The following is an 18,139-nucleotide window of genomic DNA, read 5'->3' on the forward strand; positions in this document are numbered from 1 at the left end:
CGAGGAAACCTGTGGCTCACACTATGCAACAGCCGCGCTGTGACGTCACATCCTCCTGTCTGACAGCTGGCGCACGTGCTAGCACTGTTTACGTTTGAAGCGGAAACACGTGACCACTGTAGCTCTCGCCCCGATTGGTTTCTTCCCTCGCGGTCCCGCCTACCCGGCAGCTGCGGCAGCAGAACCGGTCCAGATCCGAACTTTCCAACGTTTCCTCTGCTAAGTGTCACAGTCCCTGGTCTCACCTGCGCGAATCGTCTCCGTATATTCCCCACGCGGTTGCAATTAGAGCGCAATAAACGCGTTTCAGAGTGTTTCCCTAAAACCGCAGCGAGACCACAGATAATAGTAAGATGGTGCAGTAATCCGAGTCCCGGAACTTCTCTGTTGTGGACCTGGTCAAAGTTCGGCATGATGAGGTGGGTTCACGCAGATTCGCGCCACATCAGGTCTCTCATCTGATTTTTCAAACATTCAGCGCCAAGTCAGGAGCCGGGAGTGCGCGTGCGCAGTGGTGAAAGCGAAGAGGCGGATATAAAGATTGGCGCCGGCGCGCCAGCTGATCCATTCAATCACACAGAACCGAGCGGAGCTGCACTCGACCCAGAACCTTCTCCTCTAGGACGCGATTGAAGCATCTCTTCTCCTTCTTTCCTCAAGGTTTGACCGCTTCTGCACACTTGTCTTTGGGTTTCATGGATATGGCGGGAATACGCCATGGTAGTTGAAAATTAAATGTTTTTGCAGTCTTCGCCATTTTGTTTAGCTGTTTTATACAATTGTTTTCACATTCATGATTCAAGCGTTTGCATTGTCTTCGCGTTTGTATTCACTTGTACCGACACGACGCCGTAGTTACGCGGAGAGTACGTTTTGTTGTGGATGTGTTTGACCTACTTATATGAGTTAGCCCGGGCTATGCTGGACCCTTTTCACCTTCTCATTCAACTGAAAAAAATGTGTACTGGTTTCATATAATCTGTAACTGACGGGACAGTAGGTGGTTTGGGGTATATGTAGTGACTCAGGTCGGCAGACCAGGGGCAGAGACGAGGTTAGTCCTCCCGCTTTGCTGCTGGAATTGGCGCGTCTTTACATATCATAGCCTCAAGACTTGTACAGCGACATACGTATCGCTTTAAAGCAAATGAAAGTTCCTGTGAGTACTTTTGCTTCTGTTAAGTAAAGAAATACTTAACATTTAGTGGTTAAAAATCATTTTGGAGGGAGCCCCTCCGCTGCTCTTACTGTTAGCTTCCAGGACCTTCCGCCGCTCGGGCTTCAATTGATTTCAGTACTTAATGTACTTTCATCAGTACATTAAGTTTCACGTCGTCGAGCACAATTCGCTACTCTCACGACAGTCTCGTCGTCATTCACGACACAACTCCGACCGCTTTCATTAGATTTTCTCGCGTTATATGACACGTAGAAACGGGGGGAAGGGGCTCGCGAGCCCCCATCCTCCAACATTATTAACATTTCTATTGAATCAAGTGGTTTCTGGCAACAACGTCTCAAATCTCTGTTTCCTTTGTTTCCAGCCGAGAACTCGAAGCCATCATGTCCAGACGCAGGTGAGGCCCACTGCCCCCCACCAGACACACGCATGCTGTGACTTTTAGCTCCTGTTGGATCAAGCTTTTGTTTCTTGTGTTTCATCAAACTACCTGTTGTTCCTCAGCGGTCGTGCCACACTGCAGGTCCGGGAATCCAACACCTCTGAACCAGTCACCAAAGGTCCACTGAGGAAGAGAAAATCACAGGTTTGTGTGACACGCTATTAATTATTGAAGGACCATCAAGCAACATATCTAATATCATCTCCACTCTCAGGGAACTAAGAGGAGACCAGCCCTCTCCAAGAAGCAGAGCTACCAGATACAGGTGCGTGTCTGTTCACCAAGGTTCTCCCCCTTCAATGCGGTGGTTTTCATCACTTTTTTTCTACCCTAGAAATGTTGGTCTCAGGAGGGAGCGACTCCATGTGTTTTGATAGAGACCCCCCACAAAGAGCTGGAGCCCACGGACCCATCCTCCTTCACACACCAGTACACCTTCAAAAACCTGTTTATCAAACCAGCACCCATTCCACAGCTCAGGTGTGTGTTGGACTCCCTCCACATGGGCGTCATAGCGCCGGTCCTGTCCTCATTACTGTGTGTGTGCTCCGCAGTTGGGCCAGCTCAGACGACCTGTGGATCAAGATGCTGAACAAGGAGTTGAAGTACGTCCACGACCAGAGTTACCTGAAGCAGCACCCAAAACTGCAGCCCAACATGCGAGCCATTTTGCTGGACTGGCTGCTGGAGGTGAGGACCTTCCTCTGGCTCCTGCTCGGCCTGATTAGCAACAGCTAATGCTCTTCTGGACCTGGTCCCTGCAGGTCAGCGAGGTCTACTGTCTCCACCGGCAGACAGCCTACCTGGCCCAGGACTTCTTTGACCGCTTCATGATGACTCAGCATGATGTGAGCAAAGACCTGCTACAGCTCATCGGCATCACCGCGCTCTTCATTGCTGCCAAGATCGAGGTCAGAAGATGTACAAGTCGGCCGATGTTACTGTGCTCTGGCACATCCCCCTCATCCAGTCATCAATTTTAAAGCCAAAACTCTTTTGCAGGAAATCTACCCGCCAAAGATCTTCGAGTTCTCCTACGTGACAGATGGGGCGTGTGACGTCTGGGACATCCAGCAGATGGAGCTCCATATTATGAAGGTGAGCCTCTGAGCCCAGTCTGGTTCCAGTGTGCAGACAAGGATGACCCTGAGTCTGGTTTTGACTTGGTGCTTGTGCTTCTGCAGGCATTAAACTGGAACTTAAGTCCTGAGACCCCCATTTCCTGGTTGAAACTCTACAGTCAGCTTGAGGTCCAGAACAATGGGGAGAACGTTCTGGAACCACAGTTCTGTCAGGAGACCTACATTCAGATGACACAGGTGGGTATGTGGTGAGGTTGGAGGTGGCTTGGGGTGATGTGTTGTGGAAGTTTGGAGCCTGGTGTTGAATCACCTCTGATCTGCAGTTGCTGGACGTGTGTATGATGGATGTCTCCTCGCTGGACTTCAGCTACAGTGTCCTGGCCGCAGCCGCCTTTGGTCACTTCTCATCCTTCGATGTGGTTCACAAAGTCTCAGGTGAGTCCCGAGTGCCGGCGCCTTAGTGGGGTCTCCTGTGTCCCTGTGCGGTTCTGAACTTCTGTCTGCTGCAGGGCTCACGTGGGACGTCGTCGCCCCCTGTCTACACTGGATGACCCCGTTCATGCTAACGCTGCGATCTGAGCCAAAACCTCCACTGAAGAGTTTCGCCAAAGTCCGGGCCGACGACCGCCACAACATCCAGACTCACGTGGGTTACCTGGACCTGCTGGTGAGTTCTCATGAATCATAGACACCTGTACCTGAACAGTGTCATGGACATTTAGAGCTAAATACTTCTCTATTTAATGTAACATCATTGTTCGTTCTAAATCCTTTGCTGTCTTGAATATTTGAACACAATGGTCGTGAGGAAAGATAACAAGTGTAATGGCGGCCTCTGGGGGTGGCTTGTTTCCACTGCAGGAGATCAGGAATGTTTGTTAGTACTGATGTCATAGCGTTCACTAGTTTTCTTTTTATTTTCCAGAGAAAAGCACAGGAGCGAGCGATGGACAGTCCATGCAAGCAGATGTCGCCCCTCGCTATGACCCCTCCCAGCAGCACAGAGAAGCCAGCCAGCCACTGAGTGTGCTGCTTCTCCTGGAGTTTCAGTTGGATGTTCTGTTGTACTGGTGTTGACACAAAGCCCTGCCTCAGGCTGCGAGCCACCACATGACTTGGCAGGCGACGTCTGCCTGGTGCTACTCCAGGCCCCTGGGTGGCGCTATGGACCAAGTGAAGTTCGTCTGTTAAAATTTTTGCGCAAGTTTGACTGTGCCACCGACGAATGAACAGATGAGTGATTCTACGTCGCTACCTCCTGCCAAACTTGACTTATTTATTAATGACAGATATTTATGATCCACGAGCGCGTGAACACAATTGCATCTTTTGATGTTAAAATAAATGATTTTTTTTTTCAAATGTGTTTTTACTGTCTGGTTATTTATGCATGGAGCCAGACAGGAAGTGCTGGTCCACCTGGTGGTGCAGTGACCAGGATCAGATCAACTGCATATCTATACACACACAATACAAAACTATAGTAGAAATAAACTATTTACATGTCTACATTTGCGTTGGAGAAAGTGAGACAGGAAATGACATCAGAGGTCAAAACATCCACTTGGAACACTGGATCTCCATGGACAACATGTCTGCGCTTGCAGCGGCCTCTATGGATGACCTTCTCCTGTAAATGTGAGTCAGTTGTGGCACCACACTGAGCTGAGACTGACATTTTCCAGCTGGTCTGACTCCTCGCTCTCACTGGCAGGCTGGTGGTGCGGCAGGAGGCTTGGGTTGGGGGCGCTGCTTGACACTATACATGACGCCTCCCCCACGGCTTCTGCTGAGCACTGGAGGAGCAGCGTAGTCAAGGACAGAGAAGGAGAGAAGAAGTTTCAGGTCTTTGTCATAAGCTCAACAAGAGCAGTGATTGTACCTGCTTCCCTGTAGCCTCTCTGCCACCCAGGTCCACCGGCACTTCTCCACAGCTCAGCTGTTCAGCAGCATGTTGGAGAGTCGCACGTTGCCTGAACTTGTTCCTGCTTCCTTTCTGGTTCCAGACCGTGACTGCCACCAGCAACGCTGCTCACATGAGAACACAAACCGTGAAACATGTCGCAGATCTCAGCATGAATGATGGAGAGCAGACTGACCGAAGAAGACCAGCAGGCTCATGCTGACCAGCAAGATGGAGCTAGGACTGAGCGTGGCTGTGTGACCTTTGACCTGACCCAGCTGGCAGTGTCTTCCTCTGAACCCGTCCGCACACTGACACTTGAAGCTGTCGGGAGATTCAACCAAACACGTGCCACCGTTTTGGCAGGAGGCGGTGCCGCAGGGCGACGGGACGCAGCGCCGCTGGCCTGATTCCCTGAAGACTGTCAGCTGACCCGCAGGACACCTGGAGGGGCAGAACCACAGATGTTTAGTGAGCCACTACGACACACAGCACAGACACACCTGCACTGGTGCTTCCTCCACAGGTCCACACAGGTCATCGGTGCGGGGCAGGAGTGCGAGTGGCAGGCGTCGCTGGTGCAGCCTAGGTTGACGCCTCTTTGCTCCAGAACCACCACCTGATCTGTGTTCCGGCCATCAAGGGGCAGCAGGATGCCGTTGAGGCGCACATCCCTCAGACAGCCTGGAAAATGACAGTGAGGGCACCACCTTGCCATTCGGACCTGAAATCTTCTCTTACCCTGAAAGTCCGACTCTGGTCCGCCTCCAATTGCCACAGTGTCCAGCCTCAGCCAGGGTCCAGAGCCCAGAGAAGACTCAGCCTCTTGCATGCCACCACTCAGCTCCACTCCAATGACAAACAGGTTGTCACGGCGACTCAAGTCAACCCTGATCCATTGCCCGACGTCGACACGCTGACCGGGAAGCTGCAGCACATGGCGGTCGTCTCCCACGTCCAGCACCGCCACCAGGAACCCCTCAGAGATCTTCCAGGAGGTCAGAGGTCAGGGGTCAGGACATTATGGTGGCAGGTCGAGCAACAACACACCTGCAGAGCAATCGACTCATTTGTTCCCTTGGAACCGACAGACAGCAGGGTTCCTGAGGTGGAGCGGGTCCGGAGCTGCAGCTGGACCTTGGTGTGATCAGAACCATCAGTCAGCCGCAGATGGACAATGCTGCCAGGGCCAAAGCTGAAGTCCGGGATCACTAGATCAGATGGAGATTCAGCACGGTTCCAACATCAGACACAGATTTTGATCCGCTCTGAACCTGTCTGACGGTGCAGCGAGTCATCGCGGTTTCCACTGACGCTGTGGGAGACACCACCACCATCATCCAGCACTGCTGGACTGGCGTCTTCACTCAGGACCGGCCTGTTGTCAGGTGACAGTGTCCCCAAGGAGGAGGAGTGGGAGGAGGAGGAACTGATAAGAGGAACGTACGCTCTCTCAGACTCATCGCTGCTGTTGCTGCTGCTGCTGGAGACTTGGATGCGAACAGAAGCAGAACCGGTCCGAGGTGGGGACCCAGCATCCACAGCGATCACAACAAAGGTGTAGAAGCCACCGGCCTGCTCGAGGTCCAAACGGTGGGCCGGACTTATCACGCCGTCCGATGAGATGAGGAAGTGCTTGTCCTCCAGGAAGTAGGAGATCTGCGCGTTCACACCTGAATCACAGTCCCGAGCCAGAACTGAGGATGGGGAAAGAAGCGCACATTTTTGCTAGTCACAGGCCTCCAAGCTCAGTAGGTTGATCTAGGAATTATTATGTGTCATTAATATGGAGCACAAGGAACAGCGGGTGAGTTACCTTGCAGCAGCGAGGCTCCCACAGCAACATTCTCAGGAAGACTGCTGTGGGTGTATATGGGATAAGAGAACTCAGGTGTGCAGTCGTTCACGTCTGTGACGAAAAGCGTCACCTGTAGGGGCCGACAGACAGTGACACTCACGAAAGATGTTTTTCTCAGTCAGGTTCAACCCTGTTGGGCGCACCTCACACTCACTGCGCAGCCCTGTATCTGCTTCCCAGACTTGGACCCGGAGCGTGAACATGTTGCTGCTGCTCTCGTAGTCGACGCTGCCGCTCAAACACAGAGACCCAGTTTCCTTCTGGAGGTCGAAGACGTCCCCAGGATCCACCAGCACAAAGGAGAGAGCTCTGTTTTGGAAGGAGACGGCCCGGAACAGCGCCACACTGCGGTGCCAAACACACACGCCTTCAGTTTCCTCACGGTCACACCACAGACTCAGAGACTGACCACTCAGCAGGCTCTGTGTTCTCCGGCACGATGACTGTGGCTGGGCACTCGGCGAACTGTGGAGGTCTAGGTCCGGCCAGCACTGACACACAAGCTTCCGGACCGCGCTGGCCGAGACCATCCTCCACCATCACCCGCAGCAGGTACTCCATGTTGGAAGTCAGAGGCAGACCGGTGGTCCGGATTTCACCGGTCCGGTGGTCGACTTCAAAGCAGCCCATCCCCCCTTTAGAGAGAGGTAGCTGATCACCATCACCAAAAATCAGCACCGAACTGAGTTGATCCACGAACATAAGAGGAAGGAGCCGGGGGAGAACCTGGAGGATGACAATGGGACCCATGAGGAGGTGAGAGGAACCAAGGGAAGAAGGGCTCTGAGAGGAGGACAAGTGTGTGACTCACCGTCCAGCAGGAGGAACTGGACCGACCCAGGCCTCCCCTCAGGTTGCCGTGACGACAGCCGATACACAACCGTTCCAGGGGCCGCATCTGGACTGGCAACAGCCAGGTACGGAGACGGGAACATGGTCCACTGCAGGGGAATTGGACTTCCAACGCTTAGGCTCAAGCGGCACACATACCACTCGTCACCTGGCAGGAGAACAAGCGCATCACAGGACTCTAGGAGGAAATGTTTGGTCCCGTTCTGGCCGGAAGCATTCAGAGGAAAGGTTCCTGAGATGTGTTATTACAGGAGAGTGACGAGGTGCCACACAATGTGGCATCGGAGGGTCAGCACCAGGCTCGCAGAAGCCTTCACAGGGCTCACCATGGCACGTGCGGGAGCGTTACATCACAGGCATTGATCAGGTGACCTTGTCCTACATGCTGATTGGTTCTGCCTCAGGGCTATCAATACTCACCGATGGAAAAGTCTATTGTGTTGCTGGGAGAGTTTGGGTTGGTGCTGTATCAATACAATGGTTATACACTTTGGTTGCCATCATGACATCATCTTCTATTCATTCATTCACTCACTCACTCCTGATTATTCACTTCGCATGTCCTCAGTCCAGCACATGTACACAAGCACACCAGCTGCAACCAACCAGTCTCCATGCTGTGGGAGGAAACCTGAGGGAAGTGGCACGCGGCGGGAGCAACAGCACGGTGTCAACGAACCATCTCACCTGGTATCTTCAGGACCTTCACTAAAATGTCTGCAGGCTCCGAAAGACTCCGCGTCAGAAGCACGCGCCCCGTGTTTGGCTCCACCTGCACCGGCTGGCCCGTCTGTGACGTCAGCTCGAACCGTCGGTGCTCGAACCTGTCGTCCGGCACTGTGAATACGAGTTCGCCGGCGCGTGCGTGTCCTGCGACGGTAACACTGTAGGTGGGTTCGGCGGTGAGCGAGCGGGACTTGCGCCGTTGGGCCGCTTCAGAAGCGAGGACAGCGACCTCCACCTCGACCACCGCAGGTGTCCTCAGGCACGACAGCGCCACCCGCAGCTCATATTTAGCAATGAACTCACGATCCAGACGTTTATTAGAAAGCAGGCTGAGGTGGTTCCGTTGGGACCAAAATAGCCTAAAATCCGCCGCGCGGATCCCCGTCAGTGCTGCGGCTACATCCTCATCTGAACATGAGACGGGCCCCGTCGGCAGCTCCACCCCGTCCACAGTCGTCCCAGCCGGGGAGTTTTCACGGATCCTCCCGAACAGACGCGACGGTGTCGGGTGTGACGCGGCGACCAAAGCCGGGGCGACCAGCATGATCAGCAGACGGCACATGAGGCGCTGCTGGAGAACAGGTCCGCGCTCCGTCCGGGTCATCCTTTCATTCATGACCCCAGAACAGACGACTGGTCAAATTCCAGCTGGTTCTGGTTCTTCTGCTATGAAATGGTGACTCATTTTCAAACATAACGGAATCATATAGTTTCTACGTTCCGGACGGAGAGTCAGCCTGACGACTCCAGAGGTACCACAACCCCGCCCCTTTTAGAGGGACGACCAGTGGCTTTAACCCGACAACTATTTACCGCCCATTTGTCAGCCAAGTCATCTGCTTTTTATTTTTGAGAGACCGTGGGGTCAGAAAGACCTTTCCCACCAGAAGAGGTCGCATGAAGACTGCTTTAAATTGGAAGTGGATTTGCTGCAGCAGGAAATGGAGCAGATCCTCAGAAGGGACGCTGAACCCGAAGCCTGCCAGGTCTCAGGAGAGTTCCGAGAGGGAAGACGACCTCATTTCTCAGGCGACAATAAGATGAGCTACGACGTTGTGCAAGAGATCGGATTTTTCGAAACCTTTTAATGAGTCAATGTAACTTCAAATGAAGTGTCACTTTCCACGTTTAGTATCACATTATTATATTGTGATTTGCTGACACGCAATGCGTCATAGTGAGACGTAGGAAGTGGATCTTTTTTTCGCTATAAATGTGCTATCCATGTGTCATTCGTGGTGCACTATTGTCTATTGAGAAGTCGATTCAGACCTGGAGGTGGAGCTTGTGCCAGACATATACCAGACATATCGAATCCTTCATTTGATTTTGAACTCCGGATGTGACGTAATCTCTGGACAGATTTGATAAAAAGCTGATGGAACCATTACCTGATGCCGAGGGTTTTTGATGGATGCCAATTTGACTTGACTCCATCTTTGTTGTGTCGCAGGACGCACCGCGTGACGCACTGCTCTCTACTGACACCCTCAGGAGGGTTTTGCATCTCAAGTCTGATTATGCGCGTGCACACGTGACCGCGAATACGGGTCCTCTGGTCTCTGGTGGCCCGACGTCACAACACTAGACCCAGCGCCTCTTACAGACAGATGAGACGGCAAACCTCGTCACGGATTCATTCAAGGCGCTGACTCTTTATTTTGCCTACTTTTCACGATCCATGTGTGCGTGCATGCGCACATCCAAATTCTGCACATCCAGTGTCTCCATAGCAACAGATCATCAGTTGTTTCTCTTCAAGATCCAGATGGTGATCACTCGGTCTCGCTGGTTCTGGTCCATCATCGCTTGAGGTGGAGCTTGAGTCCCCACAAATCCACGCAGAAGCGACAGGCGGAGCCCGACGCACACGGACGAGCAGAATCAGAACCGGAGCTGGTCATTCACCGAGAGGATTTTGGGACGAGCCAAGAGCGACCAGGAGGAAAACATCGTCTCTCCGAACCGGGAGCGGAACCTTTTTGGACCAGAGGTGTCTTCAAACGGCAGATGATGAATCGGCTGGCTCTGATGGCCATGATGATGGTGTCGGTGGTCGCGGGCAAATCTCCGCGTCTCAAATTTGTTGTTCACGGTGAGAAAATCAACCAATCTTTACACACGCGCGCGCACACACGCGAGCCTGGGCCCAGATGTGGGTGCGCGGGGGGCCTAGGGAAGGGGGAGGGGGGTTGTGTAGCCCCCCCGAAACACACTCACGGCGGAGTGGGGGCTTCGTGTGTGAGCGCGTGGTCGTGCACATGTGTGTACATGTGGATGCGCGCGCGAGTGCGCCTGGATTCGTCCTTCAGTTTAGTGAATTATGGCACTGATGAGCTGCTGCAATGCGGAAGAGCCTGCGCGAAGACACGGAGCGCACTCACCCACGGAGACGCTCGCGCTTGCACACGCTCGCAGAATGATAATTTTGTGATGTGACGTTGTGGAAGCGTTTCCATGACGACAGTTGCCTTCTGATCCCTCACCCAGACCTGACTGCCTTTGAGAGAGCACACACATCACAGAACGGGGACATGGATCCAGAGGGACCCGGCCCCTTTACAAGTCAGAGGCAGAAGCCTTGAGAGAACCAAACTCCTGGTTTCACTTGGTTTGTGTGTCTCTGTGTCCAGAACCTTCCAGGTTTCACTTCGACAAGCCTGAGAACTACGTCAGCATGTTTCATCCGCCAGGCAGCGACACGCTCTATGTGGGAGGTCGCGCTGTGATCTATGTCCTGACCTTCTCAGACAGAGGTGCCCAGGAGCATCAGGTGACCCTGAGCACACACACTCACACACATACACACACACACTAATGTTATCTCGATGACATCGACAGATTCCCGCTGCTTCTGACCAGACCGCCATCGACACCTGCAAGGCCAAGGCCGCACCAACCGAGGTGAGTTTCCTTCATCACAGCCTTCACCTCCATCCTCCTCCCTCTCCTTTCTGCACCCTCCATCTTGTTCCACCTCCCTTTGCTCAAGTTTGCTTTGACCTCACAGCTGGAATGTGACAACTTCATCACCGTCATCCAGAAGATCAACGACACCATGCTGGTGTGTGGGACCAACGCTGGAAGTCCTCGGTGCTGGACTCTGGTGAGACGTTACATTCACACACACCTGACACCAGCATGCAGTAACCAGGGTCCCCGCAGGTCAACGGCTCTGTGCTGAGCGACGTCCGTGGCCATATGGGTGCAGCTTCTGACATCTCGCCTCCATATCCGTCACAGAAGTCCATCAGTCTGGCAACAGGTAACCTGATGGTGATGCATTTCACACCTGCCGTCATGGTAATGCTCCCCACCTCCGCCAGAGGGGAGTCTGTACTCGGCCATGTCTTCAGTGGGAGGTCACGCCGGATCTATCCGCCGAACCTTCGGGTCCCAGAAGCTTCTGAAGAGCGAGAACGTCTGGCTGCTGAGTGAGTGAGCAGAGTCAGGCAAGCACAGCAGCTCCTTCTCTAATAAAGAATAAAACCCCTCTTGGTGGGGTCAGATCCACAGTTTGCCGGTGCTGCCATCGTCCCAGCGTCGGAGAAGATGAAAGAGGAAATCTACTTTTTCTTCAGTGAGATCAACAAAACCGCCCGAGTGGATGAGGAACCGTATCGAGCTCGAATTGGACGCATCTGCACGGTCTAGCACAAAGTGGTTGTTGAACAAAGATGTGAGGTGTCGGACGACAGGCTGACCTGGGGCTTGGTCTCCAGGTGGATGAGGGCGGGATCAAGGCCCTGCTACCAGACTCCTGGACCACCTTCATGAAAGCCCGAGTCATGTGTGGTGCCGGAAACAGCCAGCAGCAGTACAACAACCTGAAGCAGGCCGTGGTTCTGACGGCGCAGGACAAGCGGGCCGGACTCTTGTATGGAGTCTTCTCCAACGCCTGGTGAGACAACAGCAAAACACTTCTCTTAAGGTGTGTGGTGAACTTCCTGTCATGTGACCTCAGGGGCCGAACAGTCATCTGTGCGTACTCCATCGAGGACATCAACCAGGCTTTCACCCACTCCAACCTCAAAGGTTACAGCAGCCCGTTTGTGGGAACCCGGCCCGGAACTGTGAGAGCTTAATCCCGCAAATCTTCATCATCACCTTCATCATCATCAAACCTCATTCGGCACATCAGGATCATCGCTTTGACCCGAGTTTGCCTGTACTTCTTCAGTGTGTTCGTAAGAACTCCAGCGCTGGAAGCCCCAATGACATTAAGAATCTGGGCGTGATCCGGTATCACCCTGAAATAGAAGACGTGATCCGGCCTGTGGGCGTGGCGCCGCTGGACCTTCCTGCTGATGATCAGATCACACACGCCGTGGCCGACATTGTTCTTGCCGCCAACGATGAGCACTACAGCGTCCTGTACCTGGGAACGGGTATGTGTGTGTGTGCAAACACATGATGGCGCTGTGGGAAGTGGGTCGTGGTGCCATGGAGATGTGTGGGTGAAGGGTGCCGGTCCAGATGGAGTCATTGTAACCATAGCAACACAACAATGATCCCACGCTCTGAAGGACCGGTGGACGATGATGATGATGAAGCAGCTTTCATGAATGTGTGTCTGACTGTGTTCTGCAGAGGAAGGAAAGGTCCTGAAGGTTCTGCACAGCAGTGAGGGCGTCTTCATCATCTCGCAGTATTCCATGTTCCACAATGAGGGCCCGGTTCTGAACATGGCTATCGACCCAGTGAAGGTACCAGCGGACTAAACATATGAGCCTCAGACGGTGGGTTTCACTCTTGTTGTTGTTGTTGTTGTCGTCAGGGTCACCTGTATGTGGCGACAGCAATGGAGGTGCAACGGCTGCCGCTGGCTGACTGCACTCGCTATGGCGATACGTGCAGAGAGTGCGTCCTCGCCAGGGACCCGTACTGTGGCTGGGATCCGGTCCGCAGGCGCTGCCTCCCGATACCACTGGGCTACAACGTCACATCCGGGTGAGATGCCAAGCCAAACTGTGCCACGGTGACTTGCAGACTCACTGACCTCTGATCCACAGAAGCATCATCCAGAATCTGGACCAGTCCAACTCCAGTGTGTGTGGAGAGGCAGCCGGTGAGTGACGGGCTCAGATCTTCCTCTTCAGCCGTGTGACCTGTGCTCTCCTCTGCCAGCTCTGAAGCTCCGCCGCACGTCACCGCGGGAGGTCCTGGTCCAGTCCAACACCTCTGTCTTCCTGCCGTGTCCAGTGCGCTCCTTCCTGGCCACGTATCGCTGGGAGAAGGACAACTGCCCCAAGAACTACCCCTGCCTCTTCTCCGGGGACTTCTGTGTGCTGGGCCCCTCTGTGGACACGCCACTGCGGGACGGCGTCTTCCGGTGCATGGCCACTGAAGACGGCTTTAAGGTGGAGGTCATCTCCTTCAGGCTGACCAACAGTGGACAGCTGCTGGACGTCAGCCGGGCTCCACTGTTGCTCCTCCTCATCACAGCAGTCGCCAGGCTCCATTAACCGAGGCTAGTGCTAATGCTAACCGCGCATACTTATAATAACAGTGCAGCGGCGGCAGCGAGGTTCACACGGCGTCGACTTCAGAGCTGTTTTTTTTAGAAAATAAACAAATTGAAGCATTTATATCTGAAATCACGGTGAAGTTGGATCCATCAGAGTGACACGGCGCCGTGCGAACCTCCCTCTGAACTCAAACATATCTTTGCCGACCTCGGCTGGTTTTCTTCGTGCTCATTCGTGACAGGATTCATTGTGTTCAAATGATTATTGTGAATGTAAAAGCCTCAAAACTTCTGCGACTAGACCTCTGAAGCACAAACACCAAGGCTCTAAACATGAGTTTAGTGAGTTGAGCTTATATCACTGTGTCCAGCGGATCCAGCCATCGCCAGCAGGGTGTCTTGTTCACAGACCAGAACCAGGCGAGTCCAGAAACGTTAGCTCCAGCCACTAGTTACAGCCATCAGCAGAGCATCACAAAGGTCTTCTGGTGAACCAGGCCTTCCTGTCACTCGCACCCCAAGCTAGCAGGGAGCGCCGCTGTTAGCCAGTGAGCTCACATCTTAGCTGCTAGACGTTGACACTGTGAAAGTACCGACTGTTAATCCCGTCCGTGAAAGCTGAAGTAAGACTGAAGTGTCGTGAACAAGGCGTCGTCGCGGCGATGACGTCGAACCCTCAGATGTGTCAGGCGCAGACAGGCTCTACGGTTTTAGATGTTTGAAGATTGTGTTAAGTAGCTGGTGCCGCTGCTGTGCCGTTGTCATGGTGACCATTGGTGGACGTTGTCAGATGTATCAGGAGAGAGGACTGACCGTCTCCATGGCGACACTTCAGCAATGGTGTTGTGATGTTGCTTTGTATCTCTGTTCATTGACATTTTTAACAAGAATTAGCCGCATCGATAGCAGCCTTTACTCCATGTGATGTGATCATCAATAAAATAATTATTTGACAAACCACCTGCTGATCCGATCTCTGAGCTGGGATTTCATCGCTCATTAGTCTGCAGCGTCAATACAACCAAACGAGACTTGCGATGACGTAACTTCAAGTCCCTTCAAATCTTGTCCAGCAGGGGGAGATGAAGAGCTCTGGCGTCGACTCAGAGAAAGAACAACCTGAACCACACCTCCAGGTGAAAGACGGATGGAAACTTTGTCTCTCACACACAACACACACGTTTGTACTTGTAGCTTTGTGAGGACACTCATTGGCGCGACGCCTCTCACCCTAAACTTCACCATGACATCTAACCAAACAGTTGTTTTGAGGTTTTACTCCTCTGCTGGCAAAAAAAAACAAAAACTCATGGCAGTTCTCACCGAGGTAGAAGTGCAGGAACACAGACGGAATGGGCGGGTCACGTGACGTGATTGACAGCAGCCCCGCCGCAGCAGGTGAGAGTTTGAGTGTCGCTCTCACTGAACGCAATTAATTATTCAAATTGAGGAAGTGGCTGAGGAACGTCTGAAATTATTAATGTGCGCTCAGGTGTCGCGCGAGGCTCAGGTTGTCCCCTGCTCGCACCGTCTAGACGCAACAGGTAGTGGTCCAGGATGAGTTCCCGGCTCCAGAAGTCCATGGAGGGTTTGATCAGCGTGTTTCACTCCTACTCGAGCAAAGAGGGCGCCGTGAACACGCTGAGCAAGATGGAGCTGAAGGCGCTGCTGCAGCAAGAGCTGAGTCAGCTGATCACGGTGAGTGGCTGCTGAGCTTTGGATGGCGTGCGCAAGCTGACAGCTGCGAGGCTTCCACCAGTGCTGCAATGACCCGGCCGGCATCGATCGGATCATGACGGACCTCGACGAGAACGGCGACCAGGAGCTCGACTTCCAGGAGTTCGTGGTTTTGGTGGCGGCGCTGACGGTGGCGTGCAACGACTTCTTCGAAGACACGTGCAAGAAAGGATATCAGGGGACGGAGCCATGAGGCCGTCGTCGTTGGCATGTTCTTCATTAAATGCGCCGAGCAAATGTTCAAAGGGTTCGTTTGTTTCTGGTCGGAACATGTCTGATCAATCTCTTCAGATGTAGTGATCTCGTGGGTGACCAGCAGAGGGCAGCTCTGAGCCCAACATTATCTGCCTTCATGCCTTGTCCAAAGAATTTGGTTAAATGTTTTGGATGTCTGAAATATTGATATCAAACTATCTCGTGAGAATAAACCCTTGAACCTAACCGTTCCATGAAGATCCCTCATACATCAAACAAATTAATAAGTAGATCAAGTGGGTCCATCTGCCAATCAGAACTCAAACACTGGTTCTCGTGACGAGCTCCTTAAAGCACAACAATAAAAGGGTTAAAACCACGCCGGATCTGACTGAAAATCTCCACCCGTAAGTCACGAACTGAGCCAACAGGGGGCGCTCCCCACTACTACCACCACCACAACAAACCCCACGTGACCCCCTGATGACCACGCCGCCTGTGTCACGAACATTAAACACACATCACTGGAAAAGAAACGACTTTATTTGGACAAAAGGTCCTGAATATTCAGGATCATTATCTAGAGCTTCGGTACGAAGCGACTGGAAACCGCGGTCCGGTCCGTAATGTATCTAAACTCACAATTGTTTAGTTCTCTGATCAATACTCGTCAAAAACGGAAATTAGGTGAAGAACAACACCACCATCCCCCACCGACAAAAAAAATATCGAACGTAAACAGGCCGCAGGGGGCGCTGGCAGACACAACAGTCTTGAAGTCAAGATCAGTTGCAAGTGTTCCGATCCGTCGTGACGTCATGCTCGCTGGTCTGGACGGGAAAACTCTCCACAGCTGGTCCCGGGGAACTGCAGCCTCCTCACCGCCTCTTTGACCAGGTTCCCGGACAGAATGAGCTCCTGCAGTAGCCGGTGCGGCTCTTCCTCCTCCACCCGTTTCTTGTTCCACGCTTTGATCTGGTCCCAGTTGTGCTCGCTCGTCCCGGGGACGCTATACGGACTGGGGCGGCTGCTGCCCCGGTTCCAGAGGCGCATGTAACAGCCGGGTCTCTTCTGCGCAGACGCGCCGGAACCTTCCACGGCGACACGAGCCGGCCTGCCCGCAGCAGCGCCTCCACGCAGGCACGAGACGGAAACGGATACCGTCTTCTGATGGCCGCCGCTGTTGTTGTGAAGCTGCAGAACCTCCCCGATCTTCGACACCAGCGAGTCCACTTCGGTGGACTCCACTGTGACTGACTGTTCTAGGAGGATGTAGTTCTCCTTACGACACGGCGACATGGTCCCGGTTCTTCCTGGGTGGTTCTGCTCGGACCGTCGGAGCAGCCGCTCCCGTAGCGGAGGCTGCGTTAGGCACTTTTTTAAAAACCACGCTTCAAGTCTCGTCGCTCTGAAGATGTTCACTTCTCTTTGCAAAGGGCAGTTCTTTTTTAAAACAACGCTCCGGGACTGGGTGGTACCGGTCCAGTTCGGTGGTTTCTGGTGGGCCTGTAGCTCTCAGCAACACGCGCTCCACACTAACGCACCAGAGATGATTTGTAAACAATGGATGACGTATTGTGGATCATACCACGCTGCCGCCAGAGCGGGGGGATGAGTGGGGCGGGTAAACAAACTTCATACGAACGAGAAAGTGTGAGATTAATGTCGTTACTTAGCTCCGGCTAATTTGGTGACACTGGTATAGTTAGATACGAGTGGATGCAAGGCGCGTCAAACAGTTCTACCAACCTAAGGAGCTCTCTGTTCTACACGTCCCTGGTGCAGTAGTGGTCGCAACCATCAACAGACATGTTACGTAATACCAACTGCTCATTGGACCCACAAAACATTTACAAATGGGCACATGTGCTCCACCTGAGGCCGTTACTGAGAGCGTAACATTATAATATGGCCTGTATTGCTTGCGCGTGCGCATGCTGTGGGTGTGTGTTGGTTGAACATCGTGTACACGGTACTTCCAAGAATCAGCAGGTCTGGCCACCATAGAAGGCGCTACTACACGAGTCACGTGGCCTTTCAGCCAATCAGAGGCTGCCAGGCCTTGTGGTGAGCAAGTTCTTCGCCTGAAACTGAAACAAGCGTCTGTTCGAATCGCCGAGTCAACTTTGGTCGCAGCTGGTGCAGGTCCAAGAACCTGGGGTCAGAGGGTTCGTTTGTTCCCTCTGAGCGAGCTACTGTCTGACGGCGTGTTGCGCGGAAGCCTGGAGCACTTCACTCACGCTCAAGTGTATTTTAACACCCAGATAACGCTGGGTAGAAGGTGGCGAGTGAAGCCGAAGGAAAGATCGACGCACGCGGACGTCACGCTCGGCCACAGTACCGAGCCAAAGTCCACAAACTTGTTTGCCTGAGGGCGATCGTGTGTGTCTCCGCTTCTATATTCAGAGCGTTCACGTTCCTGGAATGAAGACGACACGAGGGACAAAAATAACCCGAGAGTCAACACAAAATGTTTGTAGTTTCTCAAGCGATCCCAGTTGTGCAGTCGTTGTGTAAACAGCACTGTGTCGCACAACGTTGTCTGCGTTCTTCTTTGTTTGAAAAACCTATCCTTGTGACTTCATATACTTCTTAATATGTAGTGGTACCTTTGTCTTTTCGGCACCAGCAGTTCTTTTCTTTGCGGCTGGCTAAAAAGTTGGTCAACATTGCAACAATAAAAAAACAACGCGATAC

The 18,139-nt window shown here is 53.0% G+C and overlaps 5 protein-coding genes across 8 annotated transcripts; 3 read left to right on the forward strand and 2 right to left on the reverse strand.

Moving 5' to 3' along the window:
- Nucleotides 1-527: 527 nt before the first annotated feature.
- Nucleotides 528-4,044, forward strand: ccne2 (cyclin E2). Of its 3 annotated transcripts, none has more exons than XM_053843760.1 (12): nt 528-660; nt 1,545-1,577; nt 1,685-1,766; nt 1,837-1,887; nt 1,957-2,102; nt 2,177-2,312; nt 2,387-2,533; nt 2,625-2,720; nt 2,807-2,941; nt 3,028-3,139; nt 3,214-3,371; nt 3,630-4,044. In XM_053843760.1, exons 2-12 carry the CDS (start codon nt 1,564-1,566, stop codon nt 3,726-3,728), a joined length of 1,176 nt encoding a protein of 391 aa, XP_053699735.1. In that variant the 5' UTR covers nt 528-660; nt 1,545-1,563; the 3' UTR covers nt 3,729-4,044. The 3 variants fall into 3 exon arrangements, with proteins under 3 accessions (XP_053699735.1, XP_053699736.1, XP_053699738.1); XM_053843761.1 differs by lacking the exon at nt 528-660 and adding an exon at nt 884-1,054; XM_053843763.1 differs by lacking the exon at nt 528-660 and adding an exon at nt 1,051-1,159.
- Nucleotides 3,751-8,800, reverse strand: si:dkey-22o22.2 (neural-cadherin). The gene is made up of 12 exons (XM_053843757.1): nt 8,005-8,800; nt 7,277-7,465; nt 6,875-7,100; nt 6,609-6,810; nt 6,424-6,535; nt 5,882-6,304; nt 5,658-5,818; nt 5,349-5,595; nt 5,111-5,291; nt 4,804-5,051; nt 4,587-4,732; nt 3,751-4,500 (listed from the first exon to the last, which is right to left on the reverse strand). The coding sequence occupies exons 1-12, from the start codon at nt 8,657-8,659 to the stop codon at nt 4,348-4,350; spliced, it is 2,943 nt and encodes a 980-aa protein (XP_053699732.1). The 5' UTR covers nt 8,660-8,800; the 3' UTR covers nt 3,751-4,347.
- si:ch211-113g11.6 (uncharacterized protein LOC559008 homolog) lies at nt 8,698-14,462 on the forward strand. Of its 2 annotated transcripts, none has more exons than XM_053843759.1 (14): nt 8,698-10,138; nt 10,677-10,816; nt 10,885-10,947; nt 11,054-11,149; nt 11,209-11,308; nt 11,370-11,477; nt 11,552-11,691; nt 11,766-11,944; nt 12,008-12,116; nt 12,224-12,431; nt 12,634-12,749; nt 12,821-12,993; nt 13,059-13,111; nt 13,171-14,462. In XM_053843759.1, exons 1-14 carry the CDS (start codon nt 10,054-10,056, stop codon nt 13,506-13,508), a joined length of 1,908 nt encoding a protein of 635 aa, XP_053699734.1. In that variant the 5' UTR covers nt 8,698-10,053; the 3' UTR covers nt 13,509-14,462. The 2 variants fall into 2 exon arrangements, with proteins under 2 accessions (XP_053699734.1, XP_053699733.1); XM_053843758.1 differs by having other exon boundaries at nt 8,702-10,138; nt 13,056-13,111.
- Nucleotides 14,463-15,067: 605 nt separating this feature from the next.
- On the forward strand, nt 15,068-15,595 carry s100a1 (S100 calcium binding protein A1). The gene is made up of 2 exons (XM_053888030.1): nt 15,068-15,208; nt 15,270-15,595. Exons 1-2 carry the CDS (start codon nt 15,068-15,070, stop codon nt 15,438-15,440), a joined length of 312 nt encoding a protein of 103 aa, XP_053744005.1. The 3' UTR covers nt 15,441-15,595.
- Nucleotides 15,596-15,973: 378 nt separating this feature from the next.
- Nucleotides 15,974-16,991, reverse strand: gbp (glycogen synthase kinase binding protein). The gene has a single exon (XM_053843541.1). The coding sequence runs from the start codon at nt 16,739-16,741 to the stop codon at nt 16,259-16,261; it is 483 nt and encodes a 160-aa protein (XP_053699516.1). The 5' UTR covers nt 16,742-16,991; the 3' UTR covers nt 15,974-16,258.
- Between the last annotated feature and the right edge of the window lie 1,148 nt (nt 16,992-18,139).

This window comes from Synchiropus splendidus, chromosome 15 (genome assembly GCF_027744825.2).
Source record: "Synchiropus splendidus isolate RoL2022-P1 chromosome 15, RoL_Sspl_1.0, whole genome shotgun sequence".
NCBI classification, from domain to species: Eukaryota; Metazoa; Chordata; class Actinopteri; order Syngnathiformes; family Callionymidae; genus Synchiropus; species Synchiropus splendidus.

Bases quoted from the DNA above. Each gene is read 5' to 3' on its own strand.
- gbp (XM_053843541.1), bottom strand. From the start codon at position 16,741: ATGTCGCCGTGTCGTAAGGAGAACTACATCCTCCTAGAACAGTCAGTC.
- s100a1 (XM_053888030.1), top strand. From the start codon at position 15,068: ATGAGTTCCCGGCTCCAGAAGTCCATGGAGGGTTTGATCAGCGTGTTT. The intron at 15,209-15,269 runs GTGAGTGGCTGC...GGCTTCCACCAG, and splicing joins AGCTGAGTCAGCTGATCACG to TGCTGCAATGACCCGGCCGG.
- ccne2 (XM_053843760.1), top strand. The intron at 2,942-3,027 runs GTGGGTATGTGG...TCTGATCTGCAG, and splicing joins CCTACATTCAGATGACACAG to TTGCTGGACGTGTGTATGAT. The intron at 3,140-3,213 runs GTGAGTCCCGAG...TGTCTGCTGCAG, and splicing joins TGTGGTTCACAAAGTCTCAG to GGCTCACGTGGGACGTCGTC.
- si:ch211-113g11.6 (XM_053843758.1), top strand. From the start codon at position 10,054: ATGATGAATCGGCTGGCTCTGATGGCCATGATGATGGTGTCGGTGGTC. The intron at 11,309-11,369 runs GTAACCTGATGG...CACCTCCGCCAG, and splicing joins GTCCATCAGTCTGGCAACAG to AGGGGAGTCTGTACTCGGCC. The intron at 13,112-13,170 runs GTGAGTGACGGG...CTCCTCTGCCAG, and splicing joins TGTGTGTGGAGAGGCAGCCG to CTCTGAAGCTCCGCCGCACG.
- si:dkey-22o22.2 (XM_053843757.1), bottom strand. From the start codon at position 8,659: ATGAATGAAAGGATGACCCGGACGGAGCGCGGACCTGTTCTCCAGCAG. The intron at 6,811-6,874 runs GTCAGTCTCTGA...TTGGCACCGCAG, and splicing joins AACACAGAGCCTGCTGAGTG to TGTGGCGCTGTTCCGGGCCG. The intron at 5,596-5,657 runs GTGTGTTGTTGC...ACCTCCTGGAAG, and splicing joins ATGAGTCGATTGCTCTGCAG to ATCTCTGAGGGGTTCCTGGT.